The sequence below is a fragment of the Ostrea edulis genome, chromosome 9 (assembly GCF_947568905.1).
Source record: "Ostrea edulis chromosome 9, xbOstEdul1.1, whole genome shotgun sequence".
Classification (NCBI taxonomy): Eukaryota; Metazoa; Mollusca; class Bivalvia; order Ostreida; family Ostreidae; genus Ostrea; species Ostrea edulis.
In genome coordinates this window covers 51,819,345-51,838,701 of record NC_079172.1, presented here as the reverse complement: position 1 = coordinate 51,838,701, position 19,357 = coordinate 51,819,345, and the positions used below count along the sequence as shown (strand labels likewise).

Genomic DNA, 19,357 nt, shown 5'->3' with positions numbered 1-19,357 from the left:
AAGAACTAATTGAATTTCATCTTCCTTTGCTGTTGCAAAATGTGCATCTGCCATTTCTCTTTATCCAAATGACAGAAAAGATTACTTGAGTTAGCGCCATATGATGTCATCGGTCAACAATCTTTTTAACATAAAGATTAAAGAATGCTTTTTATACACATAACCCCTCCAAAGAAGTGAGGGGGGAGGGTATACTGACATCACCTTGTCCATCCTTCCATTCATCTGTCCATCCTTCCATTCATCTGTCCATCCATAGACATACTTTGTCCAGAGTATATCATTAACTCTGATAAACAGATTTGATTAAAACTGTGAATATCTTATATGAATAATGAAGTTGTGCTATCTGCTATTTTGATTGAAATTTTTTAAAATTCAAGGAAGTTATGGATATTTTTTGAGGGGGATGTTATGTCATGATTGTCCAAAGAATATCTTTTATCAAAAACCATTTACTCTTCAATAAACACAAAGTCACTACCAAATATTAAGTGAAATTTTTAGTGAGACACAAATTTTGCGATTTTTCCATAAAAATGGGTATATATCTAGCAAGAGCTAATTTGAGCAATTTTATAATTCCAGGAAAGGTAACTATTACCTCCGATATGGAATAAATTGTTAGCAATATTCAGTTTTAGCGACCTCATCACTCTCTCTAATAATGCCAAAATGAAATCATCGCTAAAAATTTCTGCTTATATTGTATTTCCCACCATCGGATGTGCCCTGCAGAAAGTACAAGTCCCATTAGGACAGTTCTAGTTCTTCATGCAACTCGAAGATGACTTACAAAATGTACATGTACAAGATGAAAATGGGTGTCGGAGTAGTGAAGTGATTAGCACACTTCTAACCACTGTGACCCAGAGTTTGATCCTCTGGATTAGCAGTGGTTGTATGTAAGAAAATATTGTGGTCGCCCTCTCGGACACTCACTCCAGGTACTCCAGTTTCCTCCCACATTAATGACTCGTGTCTGCCAATATCGGAGCTGACAAAAAGCATTAATATAAGTTGTAGGATTTGTTAATCATTTGTAAAATAAACAAGGTTTTAACTTTAAACATGCACACTTACCTAGAAATCATCTGTTTTTCTGTAGATTCACTTGCCCCACGGTGCTGTACTGACAGTCGCTAACGGTAAAGGGAAGAGACCACAGTTCATCAATGTCTGGTATAAAGCCTCACCAGCTGATTATCAACACTCTGAAGGCAAGGCTGTTTATTCACATTTAGTTCCAAACATTTAAGAGGGTTAGATCTGTTGCTGATCATTGACTTTTTGACAAAATTAGAATTTGGCTCCATTACTAGTGTAAAATCATCAGAGTAAGAATATCACTAATATAAGTGACGTTGACAAACTCGGATAGTTTTTATTTTGTGTATTTTTTATTATGAGTCTTGCTATAACCTTGGTCAGACATTTGTGTAGATTTATTAAGCGAACATGCTTCATGAAGCATCACAGTTCATACTCTCATGTATTTTCAAAAGTGAAATTTATTTCTTAATTGTATCAGATCAACGATCCGTGAAACATCATCAGGCCCACAAATGTGAATGCTTACACAGTGGTGCATAAATTGAAGCAAAATATGAGTTGTATATTTCATCCTTTAACCTCTGAGTTGTATATTTCATCTGTTAACCTCTGAGTTGTATATTTCATCCTTTAACCTCTGAGTTGTATATTTCATCCTTTAACCTCTGAGTTGTATATTTCAGCCTTTAACCTCTGAGTTGTATATTTCAGCCATTAACCTCTGAGTTGTATATTTCATCCTTTAACCTCTGAGTTGTATATTTCAGCCTTTAACCTCTGAGTTGTATATTTCAGCCTTTAACCTCTGAAGGTAGAGGTGACCACAAGGATATTGCAGAGATTAATTGATGTATGAAATGTTGACAGAGTATTTTGAGCTTTACATAAACAATTTATTATGATTTAGGTCTGTGTGGAATTTGGGATGGCGACAAGGACAATGATAAAACAATGAGAGATGGAACACTGTATACAGGAAAGTCTAAACAGCCTGTGGAGTACTCGGAAAGTTGGAGGTAATGACTTTAAAATGTCGACGTGGTGTCATGAATGGCGAGAACACTACTTAAGTTGATTTTTTAATCAGGAAGTTGTCATGACTGGTTAGAGCACTAGCTAGTTTTTGAATAAGGAAGTAGTCACAGTCAATCATTCAATTTTTGTCTAGGATTTTGATTTATTGTAAAAAATAAACACATAATTTTATTTTGCAAAATTTATTACACTTGTATTGACAGCTTCAATAAATGAACAACCTGTATGTAATGTTGGTGAAAAATGGTCATCATAATGTGATGTTGTGTTTGTAGGAGAGAAATTTAACACCCTTTATTTGGTTGTAGGATTGACGAGACAAAGGAAGCCTCCCTATACACAGGCTTCTGTCCGGAGGACTTGGAGGCGGAGACTGAGTTTACTTATTGTACCTGTAACACTAACACACCAAATGTGTGCTCCGAACAGACCATCCTGCAGGACTGCTCCCCAGCACTCAAAACAAAGAGAGGCAAAAAGAGGGGTAAGGTTTTCAATCTGTTTGTAGTTTTAAAAGAAACCAAACAGTGGCTTGAATACAAAGAGATGACCAACCAATATGATCTGTTGGGACTTAGGGTGAATTTTCTGGCATTGAAATATTAACATTTTCCAAGACCAATCCTTTTCTACTCACACTAAATATAATGTGATTGAAATTCATACCACATGGTTTTTCTTGACACATTCAAAGGTTAGGGAAAGTTTTGCAGCAAAGAAAAACAGAAATTCGTCAATGCATGTTACAGGTTATTTCGTATATTCAAGTGACCATCGTAAACCTCAAACTTATCTGAAGGTTGATATTCGAGGTCTTTATGAAGTGAACTTTTTTTCTTACAACTATAAGGATTTCATCACTGTGTATGTTACCAATTACATAATGAAAAACATCAGACGAATCATTATTCTAATATCCATGTTTCAGAACACTGTCAGTTTTATTTACAGGCGGGATGCGACTAGAATTTTATTAATCAGGAAAAGTATCACTCCTCTCTTTAGTTGATTTCCTCAGTCCCTATTTGACCCCAAATGAATCTTTATTTATGAAATGTCATTAATGATAAGTGAATGAAAATAGAAAGCAAACACAATAAAGAGCAGTATTCAACATCAAGAGATTAAACGTTTTATTTCTCACAGGTACTTGGTATAATTTTATTGTCTTTCAAGGACTGTTTGACTTCAGATTTTGTTAAAGATTTCTCTTAGTCATGTGAATAATCTATTCTGTATGAAATATATGCAATATTTTAAGGTATATTTCAGATGTATTACATAGTTAAAACAGATGCCTGAACAATTTAAATAAAGTCCAACAATCCTTGTGAGAAGGGGGGGGGGGGGTTAATACCCAAACACCTTTAAATGTTTTTGGATTAAGTTACTTTACAATAGACTCGTGACGTTTTGTCACACGTTGTATCATTTTTTTGGAATCATGTACTTGAAAGATATGATTACAACTTGACAGAACTCTATCATTGTACTTTACATAGGGAAGGATATCACAGCAGAGCTACTGGCAAATAATGTTGTTGAATCCACCAAATGTTTCCTTCAGGAGCCTCAAGTATTGTTCCAGTACAATTCCTCTCACCGTGCACCAGTAAGTAACCGAAAGGATCTCCACGTGCAGTTTGCTGTAGTCTACATTTGTTTTGCTGCTGTTAAACACATAAAATTAAAATTACAATGAATATAGCCTACAAGCTCTAACCTTTATAAGACTGGACATAAAGCCGAGAATTTGAAACGGCATGAAAATGGATTTCAACAAAAAAGCATGAAAATGAACAGAAGCAAATTCAAAAGTTGTTTACATTAAGTTTATCAAATGAGTGCTTATTTCCGTGATATTGTCACTGTGTGTTAGATCATGATAGTGTAAATTCTGTATTGTGTTCCATAGTGAAACAGTCATTCTAAAATATAATCAGATCAATGAATAATTGGAATAAAAGTTTGTAGCAAAATTACTGGTGACTAAATTTCTCATGCTAAGTAATGAATCAACTGAAAGTGCTTTTGTTCTGAGCAAGTACAGTTGATTCTTAATGTTAAATCTTTTCTCTGCAGGAAATTGGCTGGCCTACACCTAATGGAGTCACCCTGCAACAAGCCTTAGACTACTGTACGAGTTATGTTACTAACTCTGCCTCCGGCAGTCTGTGTAAAAGCGTGAACAATGTACAGTTAGACGAATCCATAGGCAACTGTGTAGAGGACATCAAGGTCAGTCGCTGCTATCGTGTGTCGACCTTTAACACGGTGGAACTACATGTATTATCACTAACAATATCACGGGGTGAATTTTTGGGTTTTTTTATGGTATGGACACATTCACAAATTTAATACTTCAGGAGATTGTGAACTACTGCGGAATCATCATTGTTCGTGGGGGATTGATGTTCGTGGATTTCGTGGGTCACTCTTACCCACGAATTTATGTGTCCTTGAACATTTTTTAAAATCAAGTACATGTAGATTTATCTCTCCTAGTGACATTGTATCGCTTACCCACGAAATTACGTCCCCACGAACCAGTAAAGTTTTGTTTACCCACGAACACCACAAATTAAAATGATTCCGCAGTGTACAGTTCATTTATCTGGACATGAAAAATCCAGATGCATCAGCTTCTGCACAACACTTTCAAACCGATATCTGACACAATATAGTATGTGATTCATTTGTTTGGAGGCCTCATTTGACTGGAACCAAAGAGTCTGGATTGATGAGCCTTGTTTTGGTATGGGATGGGGGTGTCTTTAACAATTGTTTTTCATCTTTTCAGCTGACTGATGATAAAGATTGGGCTATAGAAACTCTACAAAATGTGAACCAGCAGTGTCAAATTGAAATTGTCTACAACATCGCTATCTGGGTGATAGTGGGAGGAGAACTGGCTCCCCCAGAAGATGTGTTTGGGGCCATCTGTCCTGCTGACTGTAGCGGACATGGAAAGTGCAATGATGGTAGGATGTTTAATCCAACGTCTTCATTCAATTTCTTGTGCCTTTTAATATTTTTATTTCTTTACTCTACATTTTGTTCATTATCATTTTACCAAAACTACCCCTAGCCTAAGGTATTATGCATTTTTCTTGTTGTGAGTTAGGAATATGTGTTATAATTTGTTCCAGGGGCCTGTGATTGTGATGTTGGTTATGTGGGAGAGGATTGCTCTGTCTCAGAAACTGACCCCCCAGAGCTGGAGTCCATTCAGGGAGGGGCCTTGATTGACATCAGTGTGGGTGTGGCTAAATACCTTGTTGTGTATGGGGCAGACTTTGTGGACTCGGACAAACTTACCTGTCATTATTTCCTGGCAAACGTAAGTCCGTTGACTGTGGTAAACTAAGGTTTTGCAAAGAAAGGACTGGATATTTAGCTTCTTTGAATTGATTGCTTTTTTTGCTCAGTAATTTTGTAATAGTATGATCATACTGTATATATAGATGATTGTATTTCCATGTGAATGCTTAAAAATCATTGTAATGACAAGCTTCTTTTTTCTTTTTATTTATTTGTTATGAGGATATCATATGGATGATTAATTTTTCTTTGCTTATTTGAATTTTAAAGAATGTTTTATTATATTTTGTGATATGTAGTAGAAACTTTAAAAGAAATCTGCAAAATATACTTCATGTAAGAACTTCACTTGTAATGCAAAACTTCAATGTGTCTCAAGTTTAAAAGAGAGAAAAATATGATGAAATTTGAATGCTGTAACTGAATGTGTAGAATGTTTGATTGTGATTAATTGATTGTGCGTTGATTTTAACAGGGAACAGAACTGAACCTGCAGGCAGTCTATGTGAATAAAGACAACGTTCTTTGTCCCTGGACTGGAGTCATTGGTCGCTTTGAATTGAGGGTCAGTAACAATGGTGTCAAGGTCAGTGGGCGGCTGCAGTTGGTGGTATACAACTCTCTGTGTGAGGTCTGCACCCTGATTAGATGCACTCCCAGGGTAAGTCTGCTGAAAGCCTCATATTCATAAACTTTTGCATATTCAAGGATGTTGATTCAGAATTTCAATTTGTTAGCTTTTAGGTTCTATTATTTAGTAGCAAACATAATGGGCCCAAGATTTATTATGGAATGATAAATATTTCAAATAAAGAAATGACAGAAATATTGCTTAGAATCCCCCAAAGTAGGCCCCAAGTCATTGAATACTGAATGTAACCACATTCATATTGTACATATGTATGTATCTAAAGTGTAGAATTTACAAAAGTATATATCATGCAGCAAATGAACATTTCTTGTTAGATAATTTATAATGTAGTGAAAACACACTCTCTTGCTTTTTAAATGTTCTGGAGATGAAAGATATGCATGATTTAGGTCATCCGTGATATTTTTGATGATATAGTTGTGAAGAAAGTTGCTTCTTGCCCCATTATTACTTACTGCTTAGGCAAACATGCCTCTCAGATTATGTGCCCAAATAAAATTCTCATTCTAGGTGGCTTGGACTCAACATCCTTGCATATTTACATCATTTTCCACATCAGTAATCTTGATGTTTAAAGATTAGTGTTTAAGAAATGTGTTGTTAATTTAAATTACAATGTAGTTGTTGGTAAAAATTTTGATGCCTTTATATTGAAAAGGTGAAAGGATGGACCATTTCGAGTGCTAGGTGTTTCCAGGGGTCCATTTTCACCTTGCTGTCAATTTCTTTATAAGATTTATGGGATTGATCATTGTTCTTTGTCTTCATTTTTTCATTATATTCTTTTAACAGCAAGATGTCTGTGTTATTAATGGGCAGTGTTACCAGGAGGGTTATGTCGATCGTAATGATATCAAACAAGTGTGTTTCACTCTCAAATCCACTACCTCATGGAGTGTACTCACAAGTAAGTATTTACATGCACTGTAAGTATAGAAATTGAAAATATACATATGTATGCAGATTATTAGAAGATCATTCATGGGGTTTACAACTTGATGATTTTTTGTCAATAAGCCTGAAGACACAAACTGCCAAGTCTTTAAGTGTAAAATATGTGTATCCATAGAGAAAATGAACAAATTGAGTGTAAAAAACAAGTGTATCCATATAGAAAATGAACAATTTTGTATCCTGTATGTGTAAGTACAGATTAACTAAAAAATTTACAGTGTACAACTCGTACAAGTATACCAGTATGTGGACTCAAAGTGATCAAGCTTGTAGATTTGAGCTCTGTATGAATCTGAAATGTGAATATTTTAATTCATTGTATTTGAGTTTGAGTTTTTTTGTTGGGAGGGGAGGGGGTGTGTTGTTACTGTCAAATATGCTCACATGGACTTGTAGTGTGGTGTAAGTCTGGAAATTGACAGTTAAGTGCATTCATGTATAGAAAGTCAATGCATTTAAGTCAGAAGGTGCACAATCAAATACATTCATTTGGACTCAAAGTGTAGAAGCGTTGGAAATGCCAAGTGTCAAGGACGTTCATTTGAACTCGAAGTTTACTATTACTCCTACTAAATTTCAGAAACAGAATGTATGAAATAACGGTGCCTCGGATTTTACTTTTCAGGGACAGATATAACGGTGAGAAGATTTGGCTTCCTGAGACTCGTCGGCAACATTCTGTACACAGCTACAGCTAACATCATGTTCACCCTCTTTGGTTCTCCCCGTTTTGAGTTTGGTCCAACAGGTGCCAAGGCCCTCCTCCTGAATGGAGTTGACCAATTTGTGGACATGGGCGATCAGACTGCCCAGTGTATAGGAAATCTGGATAATTGTAAATTGGGACTCACTGTCAAATTCAATTTCAAGGTCCTTAAATTCTCCAAAAAAATGTATATATTTTCTAATGGTGGAGATGAGCCTGGTTCCTATGGAATGGCCATGTGGTATGAGAGAAAAAGACTGTATCTGTCTATAAGCACCTCCACCAAGATCTGGACAGTCAGCACCAGGTATACTACTCGTAACAAGTTCACGGCTATTCAGTTCTCCTGGAGTGTTCAGCTGGGAATCCGACTCTATTTCGATGGGACACTGGTCACAAGGACTGAAAAATACTATAAGAGGGAGGTCAAAAATCTGTTTAAGAAGTTCTATATTGGGTGTTCAGTAAGCAGAAAATACTTCTCCAATATTGTGGTGGAAGGATGGGACATTGCAGAAGCAGTGACGGATGTTGTGAAGGAATTGGATGTCAGAATTGGTAAGTCATGACGAACATGGAGTAACTATTAGAGAATGGTAAGACGGGGAGAATTAGATGTACATGTATTTAAAAGTTTGAACTGAAAATGAAAGAAAAATCTTGGCATGATATGTTATGATTACAAGTGAGGCCTTGGCCATTAATACACTTCACCTGGAACTATTGTTATTTTTATGACACTCTAAATTTCACTATTTTTGCTATACATGTAGGTTAAAACCATAATGAAATGGCAGTGTGTATTTCATTTTTTTATTCATATAGAACCTCCTGAGTTTAAAGATGCACCAGATTTGATTATTTCTGTTAACAAAACAAGCCTGGAGACCCAATTCCTCTGTAAGTTCCAGCAGCTGGAGATCGCAAACCTTCAGTACACCATACAGTGGTACCTAAATGATAAGCAGCTCAAAGAGGAAATACTGTCCAATGATACTGAAAGCTCTCTAGACGAAAGTTACATCACCCAGCTGTTTTATGAAGACAAGGTATGAAGTAAAACATTTATGGAAATGTAGGTATAAATAGTTATACAGAATTTTATTATAACTGGCATTGAAAGTTGTTACTTGAGTTCTTTAAGGTAGATCAGATACTTATTCTGGGAAATTTGACTGTAGGTGAAAGCTATAACATTGTATCTGATCTGTTGCCAGCTATATATATACTATTAAGTTTTGCACTCTATCCTATTATTTAGAATTTTATATTATAATAATTGACCTTCAACTTGATATGATGAGGATTTAGAAAAGGTTCTGTCTTTGATTCCAGATAAAATGTTCTGTGTCTGCCTGTGAACAAGGGAACTGTGAAAACACGAGAGGTCCGTGGAGGGACAGTGCGATACTGGTGGCCAGAGTCCAGGTATGTCAAGAAGTCCATTGTTAGATGGTTGGAACCTCCTAACAAAGAAGAGTATATGGACAAATATATGTACAAATATGAGATAAAATAACAAATTAATGTATATTTGTATGGATATAACTGGGGGAAGAAATGTAATTTTAAATTCTTTTTGATGTCGTGGAATTAATTAAAGATGAGCGTGAGTTTTCTTTTTTAGCTGAGTGAAACAAAAATAACCACATACGAGGGAGCAGCACCCACCAATATCAAGGTGACCACCACTGTTCCTCCAAGTCTGTTCTGTGAGAAAGAGGACAGGAAAAAGTACTGTCAAATAGCGGTCTCAACTGTGCTCGTTAAAGGTAGGTGTCGCTGCACAGAAATGTGAGTTGTAATAGGATGTGGGGTACAGGAAAACAATAGCTGGAGGACATTTAGATGTTTGTAACACTGGGTAGTGTACCTATCTGCTGTGGATAATCTTCATATAATGAATGAATCTGATTGAAAATTACTGTAAAAGTGGTTATTTTAGCGTGGGAGAAATTTACACTAATTACGCTGCCACGTAATAAGCGCGTGATTTTACCCCACACATAGAGTTATAGATATGTGAGGTAATACATATTATATTCAGTTACCGTGTATTTTTACCCCACACGTAATGTTGGACGTGGAAAAATGCGTACTTAACCCCCAGCATGAATAACCACTTTTACAGTGCATTTTGAAATATCTATCAATGCTACAACTCCATACCGATTAATTCCTTTACAGAGAAAGAGACGAAATGTCCGAGTTCAGGCGAGGAGATCACGCAGGTCGTGTTTGGGGTGTACAATTCCAATGTGTACAAAACTCCATGCTCACACCTCATCACGATGGAAACCTGGTCCACAGGACTGCAGCTCCCAGTCAAGGCCACGATAGACAGCCTCAAGGACAAAGACAAGACGAGAAGTGTTCGCATATATGTTACCATGGCTGTACAGTCCGTGGTGTTCTTCAATCAACAAATCAGCACTGTAGAGGTACTGTTTCTCAGGTGTATTCATTGTGTAGGTGTAGTGAACTCCATCTAAAATCTGTATTGTTTCATGCTGCCAGTCATGGATTCAGAAATGAAGCTGCATTTTACTGGGTTCAAAATTTAAAAAAAAAAGAAAAGAAAATAACTTGGAGATAAATACTGAATCCTGAATAGACATTTTAGAATGTTTAAGACTGTTATAGTCTGTAAATCTGTTTATTTTTTCTCCTGGTAAATTTTTTTTAAAATTTCATATGAAGACTTAAATCTGCATGTATAGCATTTTTGTCTAGTTTTGTGAATAGAAATCTATGCAAAAATTCCATGCTTCACGGTAGTTTACCTCAAATTATTGCTTGTTTCAAATGAAGTGGACAGATGAACTTACAGATGAATTCTTTTTTTACACCAGGTGAAAGTTAAGGACGGAGATAAGACGTCGACGTGTTCTTCTATTAATGACCCTCACATGACAACATTTGATGGAAAGTAAGGAATGAATTATAAATCCCTGTAGACACATTATCAAACAGATCAATAGCACTTGTTGCAGGAAATGCTGATAGAATTTTGACACTGTGTTTTGGAAAACTTTCATCCCCATTTTATGTTATTTTTACCTTTTCTTGGCCTGATGAAGTTGAAGGAAAAATTAGACATATTATTAATTGTATTTTCTGTGTGGGGCGGAATTTTTGTGGATTATCATGCTAGTTTTCCAATAACCATGCCCAATGGAGAGTCATTTATGCATGTTCATGTATAGAAAAGTCAAAACAAAAGACCTGAAATCTACAAAGAAGATGATCATTTGAATTAATGAAGAATATCAGTTTTATTAAATAAGAAAGGATAAATTAAGTTGGTAAATTATACAGATGGTAAGACTGCCATTTCAGAAAGGGGTGTGGCTTTTAAATTGGGATATTGGGATTTTAATTCATTTGATTGAAGTGATTAGAAGATCTTGGATGATTTTATTCCACACTTGACAAAGAGGTTCATTTATTAGATGAGGTCCCTTCTCTCGATAAAATGGTTCATCAACATGCTTAATATTGTGTAATTGAGTCTGAACTAGGAATCTTTAGTTAACAAAAAATTAGACTAAATATTTCCATCCCCCCTCTCTCTCTCTCTCTCTCTCTCTCTCTCTGCCAGACAGGAGATTGCATCGTCTTCTCTCTGCCTTTTTAGATAAATATAATGTTACAATGTGAAGAGTCAAGTGTTTATTTTTTTCTGTCTGTGTTTATTGTACTGAACATACTTAATGGTGTGCAGGCAAATTAAATTTTGTGTATTAATGTGGTGTGAAAATTTGCATTCCACTGTGTATAATTGTCACAATTAAATATCAGAATGTAAACATTTAAAGCTTTCATTTAATTTAGATTTAAATGTGATTTGAAAAAAAAAGGTCATCATAATCTTTATTTCCAAGAATTTTGTATGCTTGTATGTCAGCCAACAAGTAAAAGTCATAGATGTTGCTTTCTTCAACATAAATGGTTGGATTATGGCATTGTGATGTCGGTTACATATTAAATCACCATCACATGGTTGGATTGTGATGTCGGTTACATATTAAATCACCATCACATGGCTGGATTGTGATGTCGGTTACATATTAAATCACCATCACATGGCTGGATTGTGATGTCAGTTACATATTTTAAAATGGCCATCACATGGTTGGATTGTGATGTCGGTTACATATTAAATCACCATCACATGGCTGGATTGTGATGTCAGTTACATATTGTCTAGTATCGATGACATTGACATATCATTGGGATTTGTTGACAATGAACCACAGCATATTGTAAAGTTTTTCATAGCAAAATTATATTAAAAAGTAAATGTGTATCACATTACGAAATTGTTTTTTTTTTTTAGGTACTACAACAATTTCTTGGAAGGAGAGTTTATACTGTACAAACACAAGTACTTGCCATATGAGGTACAAACTGACTGCTTTACCCTGATCACTTTCATTTAAATTTCCATCCATAACAGAATTTTGATGAAATCTTTAGTTTCAAAAACTAGGAAAAAAGAGAACAGCTGATCATATAGCATAGTGTAACACTTCCATCTGCTAACCGAGAACACATTCAGGTTTACGGTGTGACTGATGTGTGACTATTATACCTATGTTTGATTGTCTATCAGGTGCGAGTGTTTTATCGGAGCTGTAATGGCAAGGCTTCCTGTAACTGTGCAGTGGCTGTGCGTTCTGGAGATGATGTCATTGTCGTAGATCGATGTGGTCCAACCATGGACAAGTCCTCAAAGAAAACACCAATGACACTGAAAATGTTCCTCAACGGGGCACTGACTGAGGGCACCGAGGTCCTCAGGAAAGCAGGCGGAAAGAAATATATCGTAAGTTGTGTTGCCCGCATAAAGAAGCTCTCTGTAAAATTGTACATTTTATTCTATATCAAATTTGCCTCTTTAAAAATGTGAATATGAAAATACTAGTGTTATTATTGAATACTGACAATATTAACTGGTTAAACTTTCTTGATTTGCATAATATAAAGAAAAAAATACATAACTGGATGTCAAATATTGAACAGGACTGTTGTTAAAACATGCACTGGCAAATGTTATTGAAAAGTTGAACATGATTTTTTATGTCTATCTCTTGAGTTTTATGAATCTGATTGTAAGTGCTCATCCTGTATTCTATAGATTGTGTTGCCAACTGGTGCTAGACTTATTGTGATGAATGGCAGGAAAAGAACTAGTCAATTCATCAATGTCAAATTCAAGGCATCCTCTGCAGATTTCAGCAATACAGAAGGTAAGCTGTTCACATAGTGAGTGCTACAGAATAGGATATTCATTTAGGCTGTTCAAATAGTGAGTGCTACAGAATAGGATATTCATTAAGGTTTTTCAAATAGTGAGTGCTACAGATTAGGATATTCATTAAGGCTGTTCACATAGTGAATGCTACAGATTAGGATATTCATTAAGGCTGTTCACATAGTGAGTGCTACAGATTAGGATATTCATTTAGGCTGTTCACATAGTGAATGCTACAGATTAGGATATTCATTAAGGCTGTTCACATAGTGAGTGCTACAGATTAGGATATTCATTAAGGCTGTTCACATAGTGAGTGCTACATATTAGGATATTCATTAAGGTTTTTCACATAGTGAATGCTACAGATTAGGATATTCATTAAGGCTGTTCACATAGTGAATGCTACAGATTAGGATATTCATTAAGGCTGTTCACATAGTGAATGCTACAGATTAGGATATTCCATTAAGGCTGTTCACATAGTGAATGCTACAGATTAGGACAGAAAACATTTGAGTCTAAACGTACATTGGATGGATGTTTAATGTATTATTGAAGATGTGCATGGGGTAAGGATTATGATTTTCTGCAGTTTTTGAGAAAATTACTGGTTGTTGGACTTCATTAGTTTTAAGGAAATATTACATAGAAAGTACATGATTTGTCCACCTAACTTCTCTTATAGTTTTATAGCTAGGGCTTTCTTATTTTGCAGAGTGTTTATATAGGCATAACTACTGAAGATGTGCATGTGCCAAGGAATTTGATTTTCTTTTGATTTTAAGAAAATTACAGGCTGTTGAATTTTATTAGCTGTGAGGAAATATTATATAAGGAGTACATTGTTTGTCTGCCTTACTCCTCTCACAGTTTACAAGTGAGGGCCTTTATAAAGAAAATTTGAAGACGTTTGTTACACTGTAATTGCAAGGATTTTGATTCCTAACAATTTTGTAATTTGTGAAAAAATTACAGGTTGTTAAACTTAGTCAATTTTTGGGAAAGATCTTACACAAAGAGCTCTTGGTTTGTCTATCTACCACCTTTCAGACATCTTTGCCATGTTTGCTAATCAATGTCGTAGAAATCAAACATCTCAATAACAACACCCTACATGAGTTTGTGATGAACATGTTATGTACTGTTTCTGAAATAAAATAAAAATAAATGTTTATTCGGTATATACATACATACCAACATACATACATAAATACCAAGGATAACCCATAAAAGCTTATTTCCAATGGGGTCCTGTTATGCACGGATGTTTGCGCTAGGGGATCATTTATGTGGGAGGAAACTGGAGTAAACCCACGTGTCTGAGCGGGCGACCGCCATACCCTCTCACATACAACCACTGCCAATCATGGGGATCAAACTCAGGTCACAACGGTGAGAAGCGAGAGCGCTACTTTTGCGCAATCCGGACGCCCTGGCTCCGATGCTCTTGTTATGCATAAATCATGGAGCTATAAATAAATGATTGGATCACAAAGATCTAATTTTGATTAGGCGGAGTTGTTGGATAAGATTATGTATGTAACTTGTTGACAGGTCTGTGTGGAACATTTGATGATGACAAGACCAATGACTTAATGAAGCGGGACGGAACTTTGTTTGGAGGACGTGGAAAACAACCAACTGAATTCTCCAAAACATGGAGGTAACACAGCATATATATCCATGTATATATTCAATAAATTCTTTTTTCTTGGTATCAGGGTAGAATAAAGTCAAAAAATAAAATCCAATGCTCAAACTTTTATCTACAATAGCGCTTTCGCCCTACGGGCTTGTCAGTAGATTTTTAAACAGTGTAAACAAGTTCCATTATGACGTCATCTTTGTGACCTTATTTGGGAAACGTTAAACATAATACAGTCATGAATTGTGATGTCAGAACATTATACAATGTTAATGTAAGGCACTTTTAAAAATACAGAAATATTAACAGTTCATTGTATAAGTTTTAAGCGCCTCAAAATTCCTGTACATTACTGGAAAATTTTCACTAAAACATTTTTAAAATATCCCAAAATGACAGTAATGAAAACGTGGCATTTTGTGTTTAGTGTTTGTGTGATATCAGTGTTGTATTGTGGTATGTCTAACATATGTCTATAAATAGGGTGTCAAAGGAGGAGAGTCTTTACCGGGGGTACTGTCCCAGCGGTGACACCAGGACTGTGGTGGAAAGTTACTGTGATTGTATGGAGGGTCAGGACGCCACCTGCCAAGAGGGACTGGACTTCATGGCCTGTGAGGAGATCGAGAAGAGAAAGGGGAAAACAAAGCACAAAAAAGGTACGAAATGGAGGAAGCACTCATGCTTGTCCAGCTTACATGAAGTGTAGATTATGTTTGTATTTTGTCAAAGACTTTTTGTAATATTTCACATGAAAAGATGTTTCTGTGTAGTTGATTTATTGTTATATCTGTGGCAGCAGTAAGCAGTACAAAGCAGTAAAAAACGGGAAATATTTCCACAAAAATTTCATTCTCCAGTCATGTTTTCAGTATAAACTACTCACTACCATGAGTAGATTTCAACATTTCAGTAAAATGTGAATACTGCAGAAAAGGCCATGGTCATTCTATTCTTTAGAAAATATGTTTTTGAAAGGAAAATGAAACATAGATTTAAGATTGTGTATGTATATTGTACATTTAATTGGATGCAGGAGTCAAGAGTTTAACCCAAGCGCTCATTAGAGACGCAGAGTCGCCTCCTACCCGATGTGTCTCCACCCAGCCACCAGACGTGTTTGAATTTGATGTAAATTATATACAAAGGGTAAGTAAGTGACTAACGTTTTTCATTTGTAGCTCATTTGAACAGAAGATCTACATGTACAGTGTATGTGTGTCAGTTTCTGTGCCGTATATCTGCTATATATAAACCCTAAGAATACCACTGTACTCCAAAATCGTGAGGTATATATTGTGCCATCATTATTTAACTATGTAATATCATGTCTGTAACATTTTTTTTTAGTGAAAATATGGTATTTTATTAAAAAGTTTAATATGATTTAGATGGAGCACAGGTGAACTCCTACTTCTAATTACAGTAAAATAGTTTGTTTGTCAACATTGATAGGCAGTCAGAGACAGACAGAGACAGCCAATGTACCCTGTAGTTGTCCAATGACTTTTATTATTATACCCACACACACACACTCAAATGAAGTTTAGGGGGGGGGGGGTATACTGGAATCTCCTTGTCTGTCGGAGATGCAATTTGTCCAGAGCATATCATTAACTCTGATAAACAGATTGGATTAAAACTTTGTGTATATCTGATATGAATAATGAAGATGTGCATTTGCTATTCTGATTGAGATTTTTTAACATTCAAGGAAGGTATGAATATATTTTTTTAAATTTTATTTTGAGGGGATCGGGGTGTCATTTTCCAGAGAATATACCATTCATTCTATAATGAGAACAAATTCTCCCACCATCCAGTGTGCCCTGCCGGGAGGGGGGGGAGGGGGGGGGGGGAGAGGAGGGGGTATTAGTCATTAGTCCCATTAGGACAGTTCTAGTTAAGCCTGTAGTAATTGTCTGTTTCATTTTTATTATTTGACAACAATCCATATTATGCAGTTTACAAAGGCTTAAGTATTAACTGTAGGTAATTTTGGCATCACTGTACAGAATTGTAATGGAATTAATAACAATACTGCTATTGAACAGGAGTTGACATGGCCAACACCAAATGGTATTACCAAAGACAGAGCAATTAGTATCTGCCGAGGTTTTATTGAGGCTAAAGAATCAGGCAAAAGGTGTCTGAATGTTCCGGGAATGGACTTCGAGCCTATACTGGAGGGCTGCCTGGAAGACATTCAGGTAATCATTTGTTGCATACCTGGTAATATCTGTGTTATAAGCTCTAGTTTTATTGTGTTACAGCTTAGAAAACCTTGACCTATCTAAATAAAATAAGACTTCATATTCAGTACTTTTCACAGAAAAATTTTGAGATGAGAATGTCAAAGGTCAGAGTTATCTTTGGAAGAATCCGGTATCGAACCCGGGATCCTTGCATCACTATAGTTAATCTAACCACTGAGCTACCTAAGTCAATATACTAATTATGGTAATATTGCTGCAATATAAAATTTAAATCTAGTTCAAAATTCATACAAGAACTCTTCATATCGAGGAAATAAAAAACTTTTTTTTAGAGGAAATGTCAGAGATGTTGCTTATGTCCTTAAGGGACATAACATCTTTTAAAGTTAAGGGGTACGTGACAAATATGTGTTATATGCTTTTAACCATACTATTTTTAAATATTTCTGCATAAACAAAAAATATAGTAAAAGAGTTGTCTCTGGTGTCACATGCTTGAGAACAGTTGGACTGGAGTTGCATTAATGAGAACAGTTGGACTGGAGTTGATTAACGGTAAAACAACATGGCTGCATCCTAATCCACATTAAATGTGGTGTGACATTTTTATTGCAGATTGAGCAGGTTTAAGTTTGGGGGCTCTCATGTAATATGTGTTTATTGAATTTGTAATTTGATATATGGAAATGATAGTAAACTCTGTATCTGCTACAATTTAAATCAGATTGCAATGAATCTTGTGAAATGTTCATTATCAAGTGGAATTGTGCAAGATGCTTTTGGGTTTTTTCCAAATAAAATCTTTTCTTTTTTTTCTGTACTGTAATTTTGACTTCATCATTTTGATATTCAGGGTTTCCAAATCAGACTGGCATGATAATACGTTTAACAGCATTGTTTATGGATGACTGGTAAACATCCAGATGAGGTTCATGCACTGTGTAAAATTGGTCGTATTGGATATAACAGTGGTCTAAAAAATATCAAAGAAATCCAATGTAGAGGCCCATTCAGAATTTAACATGTCTGACTATGTTTACAGAAAGACACCTATACAATTTAAGGTCAAAATGTCATAGATTTAAAGATAAAATGACTTTGGGAATGTACAATGTGCTATCAATCTCAAAAAATTGTTCAATCTGCAGAATTCAAGGTAAAACCAAAGCACCTACAGATTGTAAACTATAAGGTGAAGGTCAAGTCAGAATAGAACATTAATTGACCTGAGCTTATACAGCTGGACTGTAGAAGAATCTGTTAATCTTATACAAAATTAATATCAACAGCTAACTGATGATCTCACCTGGTCTAGCGAAAGTCTGGACAATCTCCAGGAACAGTGTCTGGTCATTATTGAGGTGGATGTCGCTCTCTGGATCACCATTGAGGGGGGTGTGGTGGCCCCACCCCCAGAAATCACCGGCGCCATCTGTCCCAATAGTTGTAACGACAATGGAACCTGTGTAGATGGTGAGAGATGTTGAATCTTAAATCATTTATTTACACTTTATTAGGTCACCAGAGTAAACTCAGGAGACCTATTGCTATTGGTTGTCGTACGTCATCGTCCGTCGTGTGTTAACAATTGAACATTTTTAATTTCTTCTTAATAACTACGATTCAAATTCTTTTTAAATTTGGTATGAAGCATCCTTGGGACAAGGGGGACATAAATTGTAAATTTCAGGACTCCTGCATCCCTAGGGGCGGGGCAAAAACTGCCCAAAATTGACCAATTTTCAAAAATCTTCTCCTCTAGAAACGCACATGTGTAAGACAAACTAAATGCGTAGTGATGTAGAGCAGGAAGGCCTTTACCAAAATTGTAAATTTCTTGATCCCAGGGGTAGTTTGTTTACTTTAGTCATACAGTGTACTCTGGATGTATTGAAGCTCAGGGGGCCAACCTGAATTGTTCATTGTATCTGAAGTTCAATATAACCGATGTTGAACTATGTAATGCTATTGAGGATTTACGTTTACTTTAATATAACAGATAGTTCAATACATGTATAAGAAACTTCAAGTATAGTACACTGTGTATTTAAATCAAATGTAAGTCAAATTGTCTGTACGGAAATCTGAAGGCAGCTTTGTTCTGTAGGTGTCTGCCAGTGTGATTTTCCCTGGATTGGGGACGACTGTTCCGTCAATATCAACAATGCACCCCAGTTGGATGTCATTGGCAATGGAAAGCCGTGTGATTTGAATCGTTACGCCTGTAATTCTGTCAAATTGTTTGGAGATGACTTTGCTGATGTGGAGAACCTCACATGTCATTACAGAAATCTAGCGGTAAGATTTGTCAAATGATCCATAAAAATCAGATTTTTGCACTGGAAACATACCAGAGTTTGAAGATTTCCATATGTAGAACTATAAAGGGGGGGGGGGGGACAAATGAGGGTGTAGTGAGTTCATGTGGAATGCCAATATTAATTAAATGCATTGGTTTCGATGTTGTGTTTATAGGTATTTACAATTACAAGGAATGCTCTACTACTTTGCACTT

The 19,357-nt window shown here is 35.8% G+C and overlaps 1 protein-coding gene across 1 annotated transcript in view; it reads left to right on the top strand.

Moving 5' to 3' along the window:
- The window catches only part of LOC125658020 (uncharacterized), a 150,429-nt gene that overhangs the window by 75,751 nt on the left and 55,321 nt on the right, over positions 1-19,357 (top strand). Inside the window, exons 78-101 of the mRNA XM_056149514.1 lie at positions 1,109-1,220; positions 1,961-2,069; positions 2,397-2,572; positions 3,591-3,700; positions 4,171-4,326; positions 4,889-5,069; positions 5,238-5,428; positions 5,885-6,070; positions 6,854-6,968; positions 7,641-8,279; positions 8,547-8,770; positions 9,057-9,149; positions 9,349-9,493; positions 9,909-10,162; positions 10,574-10,650; positions 12,061-12,124; positions 12,337-12,549; positions 12,862-12,973; positions 14,536-14,644; positions 15,110-15,285; positions 15,663-15,775; positions 16,681-16,836; positions 18,132-18,315; positions 18,950-19,140. Coding sequence (XP_056005489.1) covers positions 1,109-1,220; positions 1,961-2,069; positions 2,397-2,572; positions 3,591-3,700; positions 4,171-4,326; positions 4,889-5,069; positions 5,238-5,428; positions 5,885-6,070; positions 6,854-6,968; positions 7,641-8,279; positions 8,547-8,770; positions 9,057-9,149; positions 9,349-9,493; positions 9,909-10,162; positions 10,574-10,650; positions 12,061-12,124; positions 12,337-12,549; positions 12,862-12,973; positions 14,536-14,644; positions 15,110-15,285; positions 15,663-15,775; positions 16,681-16,836; positions 18,132-18,315; positions 18,950-19,140 — 4,086 coding nt within the window. The remainder of the gene's footprint in view (positions 1-1,108; positions 1,221-1,960; positions 2,070-2,396; positions 2,573-3,590; positions 3,701-4,170; positions 4,327-4,888; positions 5,070-5,237; positions 5,429-5,884; positions 6,071-6,853; positions 6,969-7,640; positions 8,280-8,546; positions 8,771-9,056; positions 9,150-9,348; positions 9,494-9,908; positions 10,163-10,573; positions 10,651-12,060; positions 12,125-12,336; positions 12,550-12,861; positions 12,974-14,535; positions 14,645-15,109; positions 15,286-15,662; positions 15,776-16,680; positions 16,837-18,131; positions 18,316-18,949; positions 19,141-19,357) is intronic.